Source organism: Dipodomys merriami, unplaced genomic scaffold (genome assembly GCF_024711535.1).
Source record: "Dipodomys merriami isolate MVZ:Mamm:240054 unplaced genomic scaffold, mDipMer1.0.p SCAF_669, whole genome shotgun sequence".
In the NCBI taxonomy this organism is placed as follows: Eukaryota; Metazoa; Chordata; class Mammalia; order Rodentia; family Heteromyidae; genus Dipodomys; species Dipodomys merriami.
This window is the reverse complement of record NW_027206256.1, coordinates 349,009-368,733: the sequence shown is the minus strand read 5'-3', so window position 1 is coordinate 368,733 and position 19,725 is coordinate 349,009. Positions and strand designations below refer to the sequence as shown.

General features: G+C 42.4%; 1 protein-coding gene across 3 annotated transcripts; it reads left to right on the top strand.

Annotated features, from left to right (window-relative positions):
* The first annotated feature begins 1,955 nt into the window (after window positions 1–1,955).
* LOC138815772 (tubulin beta-2 chain-like) lies at window positions 1,956–7,388 on the top strand. 3 transcript variants are annotated; one of them, XM_070005144.1, is made up of 4 exons: window positions 1,956–2,012; window positions 2,862–2,970; window positions 5,591–5,701; window positions 6,328–7,388. In XM_070005144.1, the coding sequence occupies exons 1-4, from the start codon at window positions 1,956–1,958 to the stop codon at window positions 7,386–7,388; spliced, it is 1,338 nt and encodes a 445-aa protein (XP_069861245.1). The 3 variants fall into 3 exon arrangements, with proteins under 3 accessions (XP_069861245.1, XP_069861247.1, XP_069861246.1); XM_070005146.1 differs by lacking the exon at window positions 2,862–2,970 and having other exon boundaries at window positions 1,956–1,989; XM_070005145.1 differs by lacking the exon at window positions 5,591–5,701 and having other exon boundaries at window positions 2,862–2,976.
* The last annotated feature ends 12,337 nt before the right edge of the window (window positions 7,389–19,725 follow it).

Genomic DNA, 19,725 nt, shown 5'->3' with positions numbered 1-19,725 from the left:
GCTAGATTTCCTTATGGCTAGAGGTCTACTTCTTCCTACCTATTGGTGGTTAATTAGAGATAATTTTCTCATTGATTTTCTTGCCCAGATTGGCTTCGAACCATGATTCTCAGATTTCAGTCGTCCCTGTACGACTCTTGGCTTGCTGTTGATATTCTAATCTCCTAGTAACCACAGGAAAAGCAGAAGCTGAGCTGTGGCTCAACTAGTGAAACCTGCCAACATTAAGGTAAAAATAAATAAAACCTCAAGGAGAGTCATCAGGCCTTAATTTCAAGACCTAACAACCAGCACTTAATTAAAAAAAAAATAAAAAAAGAACCTCAGTCACCATTACCTGAGTTTGAGCCCTAGAAGAAGAGCTACAAAAAAGAGAACCAGCCTGTAGTTCACCTGTGGTAAAATTTGTAAAGCATGGTCGTTTCAAGAGGAAAGAAAAAACTAAGAATCAAAGCTAGCCCCTAAGAACAATTGTCAAAAAAAGAAATAATAAATAACCTGAAAAGGTGAAAGAAAAGGTAATTAAAGATTTGTAAATGTTGACTCACACTTATAATCCTGAGTGCTAAAGTCACTGAAGTCTGAAGATCATGGTTCAAAGCCATCATGGCATTGAAGCCCATGAAACTTGCTTCAGTTCGTTCAGTCGAGGGACTTAAATTTGAAGTGTTTTGCTCATGGCTAAAGTTCTACTGTCTTCTGCCTATTAGTGGTTGATTGGAGGAAAGTCTCATAGACTTTCCTGCCCAGGTTGACTTTGAATAGTGATCCTCAGATTTCAAGCCTCACTGTACTGCACTTGACTACCCATGGGACTCTTGTCTCATATTAAACACTTTAAAAAAGGCAGAAGTTGAGCTGTAGTTCAAGTAGTAGAGCCTTCTACCTTTCAGTTAAATAAGTAAATCAATAAAACCTCAGAAAGAGAGGGGCAGAATGAAAGTGAAAGACAGGAAATTCTACACTAAGCAAAAGTAGAGAAATGTAAATATCACCCGTTGTGGAAGAAATAAATTGTATTGTCAAAGCTTATAGAATTCACAAAGTTTATAGTCCATGATAATGATAATTTGACTTGTGAAGGTTAAAATATGTTTGTAATTTCAACTAAATATCACTATTCCACAATTCTGTGAAATAAGAGAAATTAAGGTAATCACCTAATCTCAATAATAATAAAAACCTCAGAAAGAGTCACCAGGCCTTAATTTCAAGCCCTAAATCACTAACCTGCCCCAACTCCGACCAAAAAAAAGAAAAAGACACTCTGACCAGGACTTGAGTTCTTACACTAGGAGCAGAAGCCAAATGAAACAAAAAGTATACTGTAGTTGTCCTATGGCCCAAGTAATAAAGCAAGCTACTTTTAAGAGGAAAGAAAAAAACCTGAGTATGAAGGCTAAACCCTAAGCCCCTGACTTTTCCCATAATGGAAAGTGGATCAATCATGGAATCCAACAGTTGTGCTTGCTCTTGCGATCACATCTGAAAATGCCCCTTCAGTTCTAGACCCTCCAATCAAAAATGGATGGCAGGCTTGTTCTGGGCTTCTGGCAAACAAGGACCTTGTGCAGAGGAAGTTCCTCCTCTTCTTTCCTTGATCCCAGGTTCAGCCTCTCTTGTGAGTCAGAGTGGGGAGTGGATGGCAGGGTGACCAGATGATCCAAATAGAGTGGGAGCTGTGCTAATGGACTTGCAGCTGGCAGCTGGATTCCAGGGTAGGTAGGAACTGGTAGGGCCCTCTGATTACCCAGCAATAGGGCGATTGAGTTGGAGCACCTGCTGGCTCCACCTATAATCAAGTCCGCCCCATCTCCTCTGCCCCTGTAACAATCAGAGGTATAAATGGGGATCTGAGTTCACTCTGTCAGATTCCTGCTTCCCAGCTCTACTTGTTTGCCTCTGTGGGCACCACCGCTGAAGACATACATCCATCAGCACTGCAGCCCGGCACCATGAGGGAGATTGTGTACATACAGGCAGGCCAGTGTGGCAACCAGATTGGCGCAAAGGTGAGCATGGCACTGGCCTAGGATCCAAGTCTCAAATTTAGGGGAAGGAGAAGGAGGACGGGTTGGAGTGTGGAGGTGGTGGTGGTCATGGCTAGGCTGAAGTAGGTGGGGCTCCATAGTGGTCCCTAAACTTCTGCAAATGAAGTTCCCCAGATAGCTTCTCCAATTTCCCTAATTTGTGTGGCCCTGGTGGGTGTGGTTTTTAAACAAGGCTGGGGGGGTTTCAAATCCCTTGCATGTCTTAGTCTTACCTGAGACTCAAGTCTTTGTATTTAGTTTCCTGGGAATAGACTAATGCACGTTTGGTCTGGTTTGAATGCAAGGAATGCAGTGTTTTTGAGCTGAAAGATACAGACAATTCCCTTGTGTCAACTGATGATTGTCAGATAATTGTGAACAGTTCTTCTACCTTAATGCAAATTTCTCTGAGTTTCATGCCCCACCTAAGCTCCCTTAAGTTGGGTGTTTTCTAAATCATTGGTTGTTGTGTATGCTCTGAGGAAACTTGGGGTTCTGGAGACCCTTCTTACTGAGTCTTCAAGTTACTGCTTTGGCAATTTCATGTCCATGAAAGGCCAGTTACTCGACATAGAATACAAACAGAATATGGTACTGCATAAGATGGAATACTCATAGGAGAACACAGACATCTTCTATTCAACCAGATAACAAAGAGATTAAGAAAACTAAAATACCACCATTTCTGTGCTTTTTTTAATTTAGAAAATGTAATTATTTTTTACAAATATATTTGTGTCAACAGGACATGGGTTTCTTTTAGTTACTTTAAAATGCATTGTTTGGACAGTTAACATTCTAGTTCATAATACACTTCTATTTCCATCTCAGTTTTGGGAAATGATAAGCAATGAGCACAATATTGATTGCACTGGCAACTACTATGGAGACAGCCATTTACAGCTGCAGAGAATCGAGGTGTATTACAATGAGGCAACTGGTGAGTGTCTCCCATCTGGTTTCCCATACGGTGGCAAAATAGTTCCCAGGGGAATACTAATGAAAAGGAAGGAGTTCCTGCCTTTCTTATGGTAGTATTGTAGTTTTAATTTGTGACCTTGATCTTATAAGTAAAGTGCTGTACCCAACTGAGCCACTCCACCAGATACTTTGTTTTAATTTTTGAGTATATTCTTGTGAATTACCCCAGGAAAGCCTTATACCTGAGTTCCCCCTACCTCTACTTGCTGACTAACCACACCTGGATTTTTTTTCGGTCATGAAGCTTGAAATCTGGGCCTAGGCAATGTCGCTCAGCTCTTCAGCTCAAGGCAAGCGGCTCTACCACTTAAGCCACAGTGCCACTTCCAGTTTTCTGGTGTTTTATTGGAGATAAGAGTTTGCCGGCTTTTTATGCCCTGGTTGGCTTTGAACCGTGATTCTCTGATCTCAGCCTTCTGGGTAGCTAGGATTAAAGGCGTGAGCCCGCTTCACATAATTAAAAATGAGACTGCCTAAATATGCATTCTAAAACAATTGATAAAATATAATATAATCCAGTGCCATTTGGTTGTGTGCTGATCATCCTAAGCTCAAGGCCTGGGCACTAACTATGAGCTTCTTTTGTTTTGGGTAGTTTCTTGGAGATGAGTCTCCCAGACTTTCCTGCCCCAGCTGACTTCAATCTGCGATGCTAAGGTCTTATCTCAGATTTTTGAGTAGCTAGAATTACACCTGTAAGCAAGCAGAGCCCAGTTACATTGCCTCTTTAAAATATAGATTAAATTTCTAAAACAATATTTTGAAAAAGAAAATTTTAATAATTTTAAAGAGGGATGTTAAGTCACTAATATATATAAGAATAGTCCAAATCACAAAGCATAAATAAAGTGTCTTACCCTGAAATCTATAACATTTCTGGTCTTGAGTATTTTGAATATGAATACTTAGCCAAAAATATTTTTAAGGTTTTTAAAGTAAGAAAACATTCTTTTGATGTAGAAAAAACCAATACTAATTTGTAAACATTGCTTTTAAATGATTAATATTGTCTTTCCTAACATAAACAGCCTAATTGAAGTCTACAAAGCAGATTTTCAGTTTTTGTAACTGTCAATGTAAAGATCATTTAATTTTATATTGAGTTTCCATTCTGCATTATTGTATACAAAAAGAATCGTGGATAATTGGCTTTCCTATGTATTAATCCAATGAACAAGTACAAACAAAAGTACAAAACTATTTAATTTGAGTTTTATAGATCTATATTTTGGGATGTCCTCACCTTGGTTGAGAGTGGTTGGGTTGGATTGTGTCACTCCTATGAACAGAATTTTAGGTTGTGTCTTTATTAGATCCTGTATATCCAGCAGGATGGCCAGTTTTCTTCATGTGAATGTTTAGGAAGGGGGTATTCTAAAACTGGTGTTTACATCATGTTAACTGCTTTCCCTTGGGCCAAATCAGGATAAATGGGAAATTGCAAGTCATTGCTCAAGGTTGCTCTGAGTATTTGAATACAAGGATGTGTGCTGTTTGATAACAATTATTGAAAAATTATAAGACAATAAATATATATTGTATAAATGTTTTCTCCAGGAAAGCCTTACACTTGAATTCCCCTACATCTACTTGGTGAATAGCCATACCTGGCTTTTTTTTTTTTTTTTTTTTTTTTGGCGTTGGGGTGTCGGTCATGTGGCTTGGACTTTGGGCCTAGGCACTGTCCCTCAACTCTTCAGTTCAAGGCAAGCAGCTCTACATCTTGAGCCACAGTGCTATTTCTGGTTTTCTGTTAGTTTATTAGAGATAAGGGTCTTAAGGACTTTTCCTGCCCCAGCTGGCTTTGAAAAGTGATCCTCTGATCTCAGCCTCCAGAGTAGCTAGGATTATAGGCATGAACCTGGTTCATTTCTTGAGAAAGGTAATTGGGGAAGAGGAGGGATAGTGGGCGAACAACAAAGTAGGGGGTAACAATTTTTGACAAGAAATGTTCTCATTTCTTTACTCATGTAACTAACTCCTCTATACAGCACCTTTACAATAAAATAAAATTAACAAAAAAGAGAAAGTTTCTTGCTGATAGGCACTGGTAACTCATTCCTGTAATGCTGGCTACTTAGGAGGCTAAGATATGAGGATCATGGTTCAAATCTTGCCTGAGCAGAAAAGTCCTTGAGACTCTTATCTCCAATAAGAAAACTGAAAGTGGGGTTGTGGCTCAAGTGATAGAGTGCTAGCCTTGAGCTGGAGAGCTGAGGGACAGTGCCCAGGCCCAGAGTTCAAGCCCTACGATGAACCACAAAAAAAAGTGTTGCCACCATTCTTTTGCACCATTAGACTCAGAGCCTGATGCTCATCTTTGCCTCATGTGTAGCTGAGATTTCAGCCACCATGCCCAAAGCAAAGGAATGAATATTCAATGGAAATAGACAACTGCAAACATCCTTAAAGTTGCTGAAGCCTCTTGCATGGGGATTCATGCTCAAGATATCTTTTCTGTTTCCATGTCTCAAATGCTGTAATTTTTGTAATGAATGCTGAGGGTCACTTAGAATCATAAGCTCTGCCCCCTAAGTTCCTTGTCAAGGATAGGCCTAAGTCAACTCTTTTTCTCACAGGCAACAAATATGTTCCTCGGGCCATCATGGTGGACCTAGAGCCTGGAACATTAGACTCAGTGAGATCGGGACCATTTGGCCAGAGCTTTAGGCCAGACAACTTCATATTTGGTAAGCCATCATGGTCCATGGATCCTAACATCCATGCACTCCAGTGCTGGGCTGAGACTTTATCCATCTTGATATTGTCCTCACCTAACCCACCTATTCCAGTCCACGGGAGTCATGCCCCTGGCCTCTCAGACAGCTCAGATCAGTGCAACTCTGCAAGCCCTCCATGACAAAAAAGCCTCTGAAGGGAAAGAGCATCAAGTAGAGAAAGCCACCAACAAGGTTTCAGCACTGCTGGTCATTTTAAAGCCCTGGCAATAACAGAACCACTTCAGGACACCAGACATCAAAGCACAGCTATGTGTGAGCAAGGTGCAGACAAGTGCTTGCAGTTTAGCTTCCCTCTGACCACACTGTGTGAAAGTAACTACATTTCCAGTATTGAGGCAGCCTCGGTTCTTCATTTCTAGAAGTACTTGATTTGGGTTAAAATGTATTTTCCTTCACACTCTTTACTTTTCTTTAGAACCTGGGTGATTTGTAGGGTCCCAGATACATTGAAAACATTTCCTTTATCTAATGTAATAGCAAAGGTTAGCTCAGAAGAGTCCTATTGTCCTCACAATAGGACAGGCACAGTCATTTTTCTTGGAGTGTGTCTCTCATCATGTCTTTGTGTCTGATAGGCCAGAGTGGGGCAAGCAATAACTGGGCAAAAGGCCACTACACGGAGGGGGCCGAGCTGTTGGAATCGGTGCTGGATGTGGTAAGGCGGGAGTCAGAAAGGTGTGACTGTCTCCAGGGCTTCCAGCTGGCCCACTCCCTGGGAGGTGGCACTGGATCAGGCATGGGCACCCTGATTCTCAACAAGATCCGAGAGGAGTATCCAGACCGCATCATGAACACCTTCAGCGTCATGCCATCCCCCAAGGTGTCAGACACCGTGGTAGAACCTTACAATGCGATCTTGTCTGTCCACCAGTTGGTGGAAAATGCAGATGAAACTTTCTGCATCGACAATGAGGCCCTGTATGACATCTGCTTCCGCACCCTGAAGCTGCCCACACCCACCTATGGAGACCTGAACCACCTGGTGTCAGCAACCATGAGTGGAATCACCACCTGCCTGCGCTTCCCCGGCCAGCTGAATGCAGACCTGCGCAAGCTAGCCGTGAATATGGTGCCCTTCCCCCGCCTACACTTCTTCATGCCTGGCTTTGCACCCTTGACCAGCCGAGCCAGCCAGCAGTACCATGTTCTCTCAGTGCCCGAGCTCACCCAGCAGATGTTTGATGCCAAGAACATGATGGTCGCCTGTGATCCCCGCCATGGTCGTTACCTGACAGCAGCTGCCATCTTCCGAGGCCTCATGTCCATGAAGGAGGTAGATGAGCAGATGCTCAACATGCAGAACAAGAACAGCAGCTACTTTGCAGACTGGATTCCCAACAATGTGAAGACAGCTGTATGTGACATCCCCCCGCGTGGCCTCACAATGTCAGCCACCTTCATCGGCAACAACACAGCCATCCAAGAACCTTTCAAGCGCACCTCAGAGCAGTTCAGTGCCATGTTCCGGCGCAAGGCATTCTTGCACTGGTACACGGGAGAAGGCATGGATGAGATGGAGTTCACTGAGGCTGAGAGCAATATCAACGACCTGGTGTCCGAGTACCAGCAGTGCCAAGATGCCACTGCTGATGAACAGGGGGAATTTGAAGAAGACTTGGTGGAGGAAGAAGTTTAAGACTTCCCATTGGTAGCAATGCAACAGGACTGTCAGAGCCTGCCTATTACTTCTCAAATGAATGGTGCTTTCCTGAGCTCCTGTTGTCCTGCAGTGAGGTCCCTGCTGTGTATCATCATGCACAGCCTTTCCAGTCAGGAACTCACTGATGGTGAATGTAAAAATGCAGATTTCTTTTAAATAGTATTATTCTAAAGCCTTATTTATAAAAAATAATGTATACATTTTGTACTCTTGAGTCCTTATTCTTCTTTAGGATTTAATCTTATTAATATAGAAATGGTGCTCAAGAGGATTTTCAAATTCATGGCGTTCCCAGTATTTTGAAGAGGAAGATGACAAGTGCCAATGTTGTTTATTTTCCCTGGCCCAGTTTTAAAGTTAGCAGTCTCTCAATAACATTCCAGTAGCATAAAAACAGTTTGAAGAGAAAGTAAACCAGATCCAGATGTTACAATTTTCCTAGTACCAAGGTGATGTTTGGAGTACTGAAGGGATTGATGTTCAAGACTTGTCTGGGCACTGAGGTAGCAGGGCCTCTTCCTCCTTTAATCTGACACAGGACTTGCTTATCCTGCCACATAGTATGCATTCCTCTTTGGGAATGGGACCTCAAAATGCAGGTATGAATACTGGCCATTAAGGATCTCCTTCTCCTTCAGACAACCACAGGTTCTGGTCTCATGCCCCATCAGAGGGATTTCATTCACATTCCCCAGAAACAGTAGCAGGAACCCCAATCCCTGTGCTTATAGTTCAGTTGGCAGTGAAGCAGCACTCACAAGATGAGTGCAAGATCCTGGTTGCCAGGGTAGTTTCTCAAGGCATCTGTCAGCTCTAAGGACAGAAATGAGTCTAGCTGTTTGAGGGAGTGAGAAGCTGACCAGTCCCATAGTGTATCGATATCTGCTTGATTCAGTACTTCCAAGTCAAGGAGTGGAAGGGAGACATGGCCCAATGACCCATTCTCATACTCATTTTCCAGCATTTGAAGCTGTCTGAGGCCCACAGGGGGTTGTAAGGGAAAAAGATCCAGCCTGTTGGGTATGTTTACTTTGCATGAGTGAGACAGAAATCTCAATTGCTTAGAACCTACACAATGGCCAGGAAGAGGGTGAAAACAGAAGTCCAAAATCATTCACTAGTTCTTTTTGCCAGAATCTTTCATTCTTCTTGCAGTGAGGCTCCAGGTACGTTGTCTGTGTCAGGCATTCCTCAATGGCCACCAATAACTTGTAAGAGCCCCTTTTGCTCCAGAAACAGGACCTATGGGAATCCAGCAAATTTTAGGAAGCTCTAAGGAAAGATACTATTGGGTGAGGTGCAAGTTCCTTGTTTCTAGTAAAGTTGGGAGATAGTAAGTTCCCTAAGCATTCCTATACCAGGCCTGAGGTTGGGGTAGGGTGGGGAGGAGTGGGGTAGAAATCTTTAAGCCAAGTTGGTCTCACTCAGCAGAAAGTAAACTGCCAGAGAGACTGTTCTGTGACTAGAAGGACCAGGGCAGATCAAAGTGCAAATAGCTTCCAATGTGGGAGTCCTAGGGAGTAGGTATGGGCCAGCAAATTGACATCCCTGGGTCTCTAGTCTTGGAACTGACCAGGTTGGATGACTCCAAATCCTCTAAGGCTGCTGGGTCTGAACTGAAGGCAGGCCTGGCCAAAGTACTCTCATTCCTCAGTGGGATAAGGATTGAGGCCAAGCTGTGGTGGAGGCCCCATCCAGCCTATTTACCAGTGTTTGACTAAGAACAGTTTTGTTTTATCTTAAGTGCCCGTTTTTGAGTCTTTTCTGGTGGCTTTGGCTTATTTCTTTACACTTTTGAAGAAGTAGTTCTTGGTTCATAATTAATGACTCATGCCTCATCCCTCAGAAAACTCCTCTTGATAATTTTACCAGTAGATTATCATGTATTTCTCAGACATGGCTTTTGTTTTCTCCTAGCCAGAGCTCTGCACTCATTGCCACACAAGCTAATGTTGAGGTGACTCCTATAAACAGGTTGATTATTTTGTCCAAATGCTAAGTGCAGCATCTCCCTTATTCTCATGTGCCTTGGTAATTGTATCAAATAATTGAGTCCTTGAATAGTATAATCAAAGCTCTGGCTGAAGATGCAGCTCAGTGGTAGAGTACATGCCTGGCATGCACAAAGCTCTCAGTTCAGTCCCCAGTACCAAAAGGAGGAAAGATAACAAATGTTAGGCTCTAGAGATGATATATTAGGTGTCAAGGCAAAACACCCAGTTTGGCATTGAGGAATTGTGTCATGAGGGAACACTGGTAGAATGTTTGTAGGTGGAAAGAAGAGAGCCCCTTGATATGTGTACCCTTTTAGAAAGCAGAGGTAGGAATGTGGGATGAACCTCTGGTAGAGTGCCTAGGCCATCGAAGGAAGAAGCTGTGACATGTATGTTGCTCTAATGGGACCAGAGTCTAAAGTGGCACCACCATACCAGGCAATGGCTCAACAAGAACAGGTTTGTCAGAAGGATCTTCTTGCATTGGAGAGATGTCCTTTGACCACTTTGGCCTTGTTAATCATATTTCCTTATGCTGTTTTCTTTTTCCTTCCTACTTGTCATACCTATAGCAGATCCTATCCAGGAGACCCATTCTCTCTAATCTCATTCTCTTAAAGTCTCCCAGTTTATAGCTGTACATATCCTAGACCAAAAAAGTAGGGGGTGGATTTTCTGTCAGACATAGATTGAAACTGAAATGTATTTTTGAAGTAGACTTTGACAAAGTTCTGATATTGACATCGTTGGGTTGATAAGTCCTGGAACTTAGACCAGCTTCTGGTCTAATTCTGAGGTGACAGTGGAAGAGAACTGGTGATAGAAAATCACCGACCAATGTGATTTCAAACCCTTGACAGGTACATCTCCATTCATGGATGTGCTATCAGCCAACATACAGATGTCTGTTAATGAGTGATGGCTGGGAAAGGGAAATTTATTGGTGACAGAGGAGACCAGCCTTTGGATAAGTGGTTGCCTTTAAGTGTGAGGCAGACAAAGAGTGCCTCCAGATACAGAGATATTTTCAGGAAGCAAGACAGCTTCACCCACATCTTGTTATCAACAAAATCATCTGAGAATAACTCTGAGCTGGCCCACAATGTGACCAGGAGGTGGGAAGCGGAGGGAACTTGGCAGCTTGGCTGCTAATCACTCTGGCCACACTGACATGGGGCAGTACGTATGTGATGGGCATCTGCTCCATGCTAGTGGTATGTGCCCAGTGGGAGCTTTGGCTCTTACTAGGAGAAGGTAACAGTTCCTCTGTCCTTGGGCCAACTCCCAGGTCAGGATGTCTTCATCTGCAGAGGCTGGAACTTTGCCATAGCTCTCATCTTGACAGATTTCTTTCTGTTTATCAATTTTCTCGTTCTTTTTTTTCTTTCTTTCTTTTTTTTCTTTCTTTGTTTCTTTCTCTCTCTCTCTGTCTCTTTCAGAGGTGAGTAGAAGGGGGAGGTGCGTTCTTTGTTTCTTTTTTCTTTCTTTATCTCTTTGTTCCTTTCTTTCTTTCTGTCTTTCTTTTTTTGTTCTTTTTCCAGCCATGGGTCTTGAACACTAGGCCTAGGAACTATCGCTCAGCTCTTCAGCTCAAGACTAGCTATTGAGCCATAATGCCACTACCAGTTTCCTGGTGGTTTATTAGAGATAAATATCTCAATGGCTTTCCTGTCCAGGCTGGTTTTTAACTCCCATACTCAGATCTCTGCCTCCTGAGTAGCTAGGTTGACAGTCAGGGTCCATTGGTGCCCAGCTTGACAGGTTTCTTATTTGTGCAAGATAACAATGGCCATGTTCTGCCCTGTGAGGAGTTTTCTTGTCATCCTACAACACTGATGGTCTTAGTGTTGTGGCCAAGCACACAGCAAGGGGGCTTTCTATGCATGCACATTGACTAGTATCTGAAAAGACAGCTTGCAATGGCCAGGAAGGCTCCACGATTGCATACATCTCAACTTTCACTGGGCATAACCAAATTTTAAGTTTAGTGTTGGTTCTTTTCCTTTGTACACAGCTTGAGCAGGTTGTTTCCAGATGCCTGTCATTTATCTCAGTTACTCAATTAACTCATCTGCTCTTTCTATGAGTCTGACTTAAATGACTGCTTATCAGAGGCCAATAACTGATTTTAAGGCTAAGTGAAACACAGCAAGAGCTCAGGCATGTTGACTAAGAGTGCTATATAGATAATGTGCAGCTGCATGGTACATGTGTTGTACACTTCTCATATCTTAACTGAATTCTAAATATTTCTTTTTTGGGGGCGGGGTCCGGTTGTGGGGCCTGAACTCTGGACCTGGGCGCTAACCTTCAGCTCTTCTGCTCAAGGCTAACACTTCACTACTTGAGCCACAGCGCCACTTCTGGCTTTTTTCTTTTTGCTTATGTGGTGCTGAGGAATTGAACCCAGGGCCTCATACATGCAAGGCAAACGCTCTACCACTGAGCCACCTTCCCAGCCCCACTCTAAATATTTCTTATAGAGAAGAAAGAAGCCATACATTTTTGGCTTCTTTGCATAGGTATCTGAATCCAGCTAATGAGCACATCTTACATTTGTTGTTTTTTTTTTCTTTTGGTAGTTTATGGTTTGATTGAACTCAAAGCCTCATACATGCTAGGCATGCACTCTACCACACGTCCAGCCCCCTTCTTGTTTTAAGTACTTTAAGTAATTTTTGGGCATTGCTCTTCCCTCACATACACCTCCCTCAGAGCTGGGATTGCAGGAATGAACGACCTAGCCAGAAGTATTTGTTGAGATAAGGTCTTCTTGCTAACACTTTGCCTAGACTAGCCTTGGACCTCAGTCTTCCCCAGCTCTGTTATTCCACAGAATAACATACATTTGGTTTAATATGTTGTAATCCCATTATCATTCTGCGTTCTCTAATTGGAGTTTTATGGTATAGTACTAGAAGGCAGTGCCTTCTTACTGGACTTGAAATTATAAGCCTTAATCAGTGGACATAATTCTGCTCTAGATTATCAGAACCTCATTTCAATGTGTGGACACTGCTGATTGTTGAACCATAATTCAGAATATGTTGCATGATTTTAATCCTCACTTTTTACATACACATGCGCGCGCACACACACACACACACAAACACAAACGCACACACTATTGTCTTCTCTGGTGACTTTGTACATTTTCTGTGAGACCACCTATGTTCTCTCCTGTGCATCTTGGAGCTTCTCTCACCAATCATGCTATTCTCCAGCCTGTTCCCTCCTCCACTGTCCAGTCTCTGACCTTGACAGAGGCTGAGGCTTTGTAGTACTGGGATTAGAAAAAGAGAAAAGATAGATACACACATTTAAGCAGAAACCTTATCTCTTGCACTTTTAGGTGATTTTAGATGCATGTTTTCATCAGATCCTCACTCCAACTTCTTCTACTAGCCTCTCACTGCCATGTTCTTTTCCTGGCTCCCACAGAAAGCTCAGATGATATTATAGGAAACAGAAATATTGTGCTTCTGCAAAACCCGCATTGCTGCTGCTTTGAGTGCATCTATTTTTGTCATGAGAATTTTTCTTAATGGAATATGGGAGAGTCAGAAAAAAATTATTTAAAGCAGTTTCACTGCTTTTTTTTAAAGGTTTAAAACCTTTTTCTTTCTTACTCAGTTTATTTAAATTAACTTTATATGCCTAAGAGGGACATTACACAAAACAATCTTTCTATGTATATATGTTTGCTTATTTCTGTGGTGTCATGTCTCAAATTCCTTAAACTTTTTGACGCTAAGATCCTCATTGTGGCAAATATCCAGAATGGAAGGGAAGGGAAGTGAGAATGGAGATCAACTAATATCTTACATTATCCACTGTCTGGGGCTGCTATTTCCACTATTGGAATTGATGATGGCCAGTTTGCAGATTCATTGTCATGAAACAGCTCTTACATCATTGATAAAACTGAGTAGCTTGGGTTCCATTTATAGCATTGTGCTTTTGGTGTCTGCATGTGTCTGAAGGACCCAAAAGCAAGCTCCTCTGCACAGAAGTGAGGTATCCACTCCTGATAGAGTAAGATAATGTGGGAAGTTTTCAAAGGAAGAGGCTATTACTCAGCACTCCTATATTAGAGAATTTGGAGAGAGAGCCAAACAAACCCATAAACTGCCCCAGGAACGTGACCTCTTCCCACTCAATCCTTCCTTTTTCAGATAATAAAGCTGAGTGTGCTGAGGAAGGCAGCACACTACTTCCTAATTCAGATCTTGTTGCCTGGATTTCCTAGACAATTCCTACTCCCTTCTATGATGGTCTGACTTTATATCTGACCTTCTCAAGTGTCTTCTCAGAATGAATTCTGTCTTCAAAAACTAACTGTGGCAAATCTTTAACTCAGTTCACAGATGATCCAGTGGGAACAAATACTAATTGAGTATGCTGCATTATACATCTTTTAATGTTTATGGACTTTAATTGTACGTTTTAAAAGTTATATATAAAAACCAGGTGCCAGCTAGTTCATGCCTGTAATCCTAGCTACTAAGGGGTCTGAAATCTGAGGACTGCAGTTTGACACCAGCCCAGATAAAAAAGTTCATGAGACTCTTATCTCCAATAAACTACTCAGAAAAAGCTGGAAGTATTGTTGGAACTCAGTTGGTAGAACACCAGCCTTGAGCACAAAGAGGCTCAGAGACAGTGCCCAGGCCCTATGTTCAAGAACCGTGGATAGCAAACAAAACCCTATATATACTTAACAAAGTTGTACACATTTTCCTCTTTAGGTCCATCATGATCTCCTACCACAAGACACACTGCAGCTGGAATTTTGTAGTTCATCATTCTACAGCTTTGTGGCCTGGGGAGGTCTCTCCTGACAGGTCATTTCTACAAAGCTTTGATGGATGGCTGTGTTTTAACAAACTGAGTTTCTGTTCAACTCATGTTTACAAATGAATTCACACACCATCATGGCACCCTTCCTCTGAGCAGGGCTGCTGGTGAATTTAGCATGGATCTCTGAGACACAGACATAATTTCATATGGCATTATTATTATTCCAGGCAAAATAGAAATTGCAGTTGTAAAACAATATATCAATCCCATTGAAACCCTGGTATTGATTTTCTTCATAGATTTTGAGACCAGAATTTTTTATATAGGTACAAATATATCATGGGATAAGCGTGAAATAGTGGACAGCTTTTGATTCTTATGTGTTTATGTACAACAGCTTTATCATTAAACCCCAGTGTGAGCTTTCTAACAAGGCCTTGGTACATCTCATTTAGAATCATGAGAAATTAGTGTAGCTTGCTCATTTAAAGGAATCAATTCTCACATAGTGCAAAAACATTACTAACTTGGGGGCAAATGGCAAGGCTGTGATGAGGTCAGCCTCACCTAATGGACTACACCTCACACCAGTTGCTGGAATCTGCATCTGCAAGCCATGTTCTCCTGTGTTCTTTACAAACCTCCCAACCTCCCTCATTACAATATAATCTAACAGGAGGCAGATAGCTTACATCTGTAATCCTAGCTACTCAAAAGTTGGAAATCCATCCATATGATCTTGACCAGCTCAATTAGAAAAGTCTGTTAAAATTGAGCCTCCAAGTGATTAGTACAAACAAGACTGAAAGTGTGATTCAAATAGTCAAGTGCCAGTCAACTAAACAGAAGACCCTGAGTTCAACCCTCAGGACTTGTGGGGGGGGGTAAGGGGAGAGGCAGCACTATATTCCATCTTGATAGTGTTCAGAGGATGGGGAACTAGTAGGAAGTGTCTCAATGACTGTTTTCAGTAAAGCCCTGGCTTAGAACTCTGTGTGTGATTAGTTGTAGTTGTTCTTCAATGGTCAGACTCAAACTTCATAAAAAGAATAACTTTGTATGTAGGTAGGTATAAATTTTTGCTTTGCTCTACTCTGTGAAATCAGAACAAGAAACCACCTTTGAAAACAGAATCAACAGTATGGGAGGAGGCTGAGGAAGAAGCTTATTCCCTATATAGTATAGCATCAACATCCCTGGAATTACAAAGCCAGTAAAAACAAACTCCAGCAAAGCATTGGCTGCGCCTTATGGCAAGTTCTTGTCCCCTGCTAAGGCCACCTTCCCCCATGGCTGCTTTGCTCTCCAATCTCCTGTGGCAGTAGCATCCACCAACACATAATGGGATACCGGCATCGGGATGCTTGTTGATCTTTCTTTCCAACCTCATGTCTTAAATTAGTCTAGTTCCATATCCCTAAGTTAATTTAGTCCAGTTTATAAGACCTTAAAAAATACCTGTTGTTTCCAGATTCAATGTGTAAAATCTCCTAGCAGGGGCAGGTTTTATCCCTTAGTCAATAATCCTTCAGTCAGTACAAGACAATCTTTGTGCCAAGTTCACTCTGAATTTTCCCTTTCTTGGACACAAGAATTCGCTAAAGTCAGTATGATCGTTGGGTCTTCAAAGAGAGAAAGTTGGAAATGCTATATATAATGATCAGAGTGTCCTAGAGCCACTGTAAATACCAAAGCAGTTCTGGCTATGTCACCTACAACCGGTGGCAGCAGCCATCCCTGAGTGATATCCAGGCTGTACGTAAGCCTTTACAACCTGCAGCAGGTAGATCGACAGATTACATTTTCTGGGAGGAGGCTTTTTTTTTTTTTAACAAATCTTAGTTTTTATGATTTGCACATTTTCTGTTTGGCAACTTGCAATCTAGAATAGATTCTTGTTATCTGCTCACACATGCAATATTTTTAATTCTTCCCCATTTATTTTTTTAACTTTAGAAACATGGTGAATACTTTCATTCAGTTTAAGAAGCCTAATAGTGTAGCAGTAAAGGGCCCAGTCATTGGAGTAGGAGCATCCATATTGCCTCTTTGTGATGTGATTTGGGCTAATGAAAAGGCTTGGTTCCAAACACCCTATACCCCCTTCGGACAGGATCCAGATGGCTGCTCTACTGTTATTTTTCCCAAGATTATGGGAGACGTGTCTGTGAGTACTTTCGTTAAAAAAATTATTTTAGGCAATGTTTTAAGGACCTGTGGTTTGGGTGTTGTTCTACTCAGAGTATCCGGTGTGTTCTCTGGGAACATTTCCTCAATCTACTTGGTTCATGTAGTGCGGTGATCCTTCCCAAGAGAAGGCCATTCCTCCCATGAGGAGCCTCCAGATCTGCATAAATCACACTGATACCCAGTTTTCAATCAAGAATTGTTCTTTTACTTCACAAGATAAAAGCTGCCCTTTTAAAGTGGCAGTGGGAGGCCATGCAAAAGTTGCTCACACACACCTGTAATTCTAGCCTTTTGGGAGGCTGATACCAGAAATGCAGTTTCAAGCCAGTGTAGGCAGAGAAACCCAAGAGATTCTTATTTCCGTTAGACTGGAAAAAGCCACAAGTGGACTAGTGACTGGAATGGTAAGAGTGCCAGCCTTGAACAAAAATATCCAGGTTAAGAGCCAAAGCACCTGAGTTCAAGTCCTACTATTCACAAATTCACCCCTACAATTGTACCTATACACCTCCACCAACAAACACACAAAAGCAATTAGGGATCAAACTTTCATAAATAAAAGAAGTGGGGAGACGGTTTCAGTATAAATTTGTGGTTCATTTTTTTCCCTATTGAAATTAGCCCAATCATGATGAGAGATTGTATTTGCATTTTCTCAATTACATACACCTGTTCCTTAGTTCTAGAGAGAGACTGAGCGAATTGGTAGAGAAGGGCATCCGCAGAGATTGAACTCTGTTGAAGGGAGGGACTGGATATCAGATTGGATAGGGGAACAAGTGAAACTCCTTTAGCTCCATCACTGAGTGCCCATAGTTTGACCTGGCCAATTATCATGATGCTGTCTTCATACCCATCAATATGGGTAGTGCAGGAAGACCAGTATATCATGGAGAATGACTGCAGCTGAGGGAGTTTCAGAAGGAACTGACAGCCCACTGCTGGAGTAGTAGGACCTCCCTTTGGGGTTCATGACTATGTTTACCTCTGTGTCACTGGGACCTGCCTCCTTATGGAGAAACATTCAGGATCCAGGGGTATCACTTCCTTAGGGAGCCTAAAATGAGAAGAGATAGTAAAATTTCAAGCACTCTTGGGAGCAATGAGAGTACAATGAAGAAGAAAATGTGTGTCTCCTCTCTGAAATTTCAGAAGGTAAGAATAACTGAGGAGAGAGAGCTGTCAGTCACTGCTGAATGGCTAGGGTTGAGAAGGAAGAACATTGGAGCTGGGGGAGCCTGTGCAATCCTAACTATTTAGGATGCTGAGATGTGGACTATTATTATTCAGGACCAGCCCAGGCCAAAAGGTGGGTGACATCTCCTCTTAAGCTAGGGATGCATATCAACTTCACTACAATAGGAAGCCTAAAATAGGTGAGTCCAGGCCCTATAATGTACCTGGATAGGAAACAAGACCACAACTGAAAAATGACCAGCACAAAATAGTAGTATAACTCACCTACCGACCAAATTCAAGACTGTGACTTCTAACAGGAGTACAATGAACAAGTGTAAGCTTGGGGACCTCGGTGTCCCACTGTGATTCACAGAGATGGCTGTAGCATCTGTTGCTCTATGGACTCCTGGCCAGGAAGGAAGAGTCCTTCCACATCCCTCAATCCATGCCTACCAAGACAGCAAATGCTGAGTGGAACACCTCACAATGTCTAAGCATGGAAGTTTGGTGGACACTTTTGTTCCTTAAAGGGAAAGAGAGGAGGGATATGCAGGACCAAACAGACTCCTGAGTGAGAGAAGGACAGAGGGAGGCAATGGTGAGGTTAGCATGGGGTTTGTGTTTAGTGAATAATATGATTTCATTGGAAATGTTCTGACTTTGATTATGACATGTGCATCGAGGAAGAGCTGGGGTAGTCGAGGGAAACACTCGTGTAAATTTTCCATAGGTTGAAACTTACTCTAAAGTCTAAGTTGTTTTTGAAAACTGAAATGTGGAAACGTTGAAAAAAGCACACAGCCCCCCCCAGCACTGGCATTGTTCTCTGTAGATGTACTTGCCCTAGCCACCCTTCTCCTGGTGGGTGCTTGTCCGCAGGGTGCCTCATGCCCCATCCCTTTGTACTGCGCAAGCCAGAATAGCTACTGTTGGACATGGAGGATCAGGAAGCCCTGTTGCACCATGTACCAACAGGGCCTCCTTCCCTTGGAGGCACAGAACATTACAGAGCTCTGCAGCACCCTATCATTGCTATGAATTGGAACTTACAACACTTGAGCTTTGCCTGCATTAGGCCCCCACAACTTCAGAACAGCCTTTTGGGGACTTCTGAGACCTGGAGGGCAAGACAGGGAGGCCTGGAATGCAGCACCTGTTCCCGTTGGAGCAGTGAGTTTTCCACAAGGAGCTAACAGGCTGAGAACCTTGGGAATGAGCAGTGCAGGGTGGCTAAAACTTGGTACACCCTGCTAACATGCCAGGCATTCAATTACCTTTATATGCTAGGCCTCTGTGCCCACCAAACCATGGCCACTTGGTGTGTTGTCTGATAAGCCAGGAAGTGATTGGCCAGTAACCAAGAATGACCAGTGTCAATGGGTTCATATAGTTGAGTGTAATGTCCCTTTATGAGAAATCTCTGGTAGATGTGAATTACTGTTTTGCAATTGACAAATCTTTCCATCAACCCATCCCCCCATTTATAACTCAATTCACATCCTACGCTCTATGCCTAGCAGTCCAGGTTCACAACCAGTACTGTTCAGACCCAATATTTGACATCAAATAAATGACCAGTGCAGCCCCATTTGGTTTTTTTTTTCTCTTTTTTTTTCACTATAGGATGATAGCGTATAAAAGTTGCCAGTCCCCTCATTTTCCTGCATGCCCACACTGTCTGACCACAACCAATACTGAGCCACTTCTAAAAGCCATAATTCTTAGTATAAAGGTGTCTTCTCAGAAATCCCATGCCAAGTTTTAGGCGCCTGTCTTTTCTTCACCTGTACCCTGGCATACCTTCGTTGGGCAGATTATTAAGGTTTTCTGATACTGGGCAAGCAAACTGAGAAGTGTAAGGGTTGGGCTCAGTCTCAGCCTCCTGCTTCCCTGAAAATCAAGAGTCCCACAAAGACAAGAAGGTATTCTGCCCTCACATGTGAGGACCATTTTAAGCACATGATGTTATGGGGGTAGGTACTATAGTGCTCCACCTGACATTAAAATGCTGTTTTTTTTTTCCATTTTACTATGTTGTGTGCACCTGGTCTGACCAAATTAAGGGTGGATCTGTAAGCTCATTGTGAGTTATTACTGAAGAAGTTGACTTGATAACAATTAAATGCTAATTCTTTCACTAAAGAATCCTT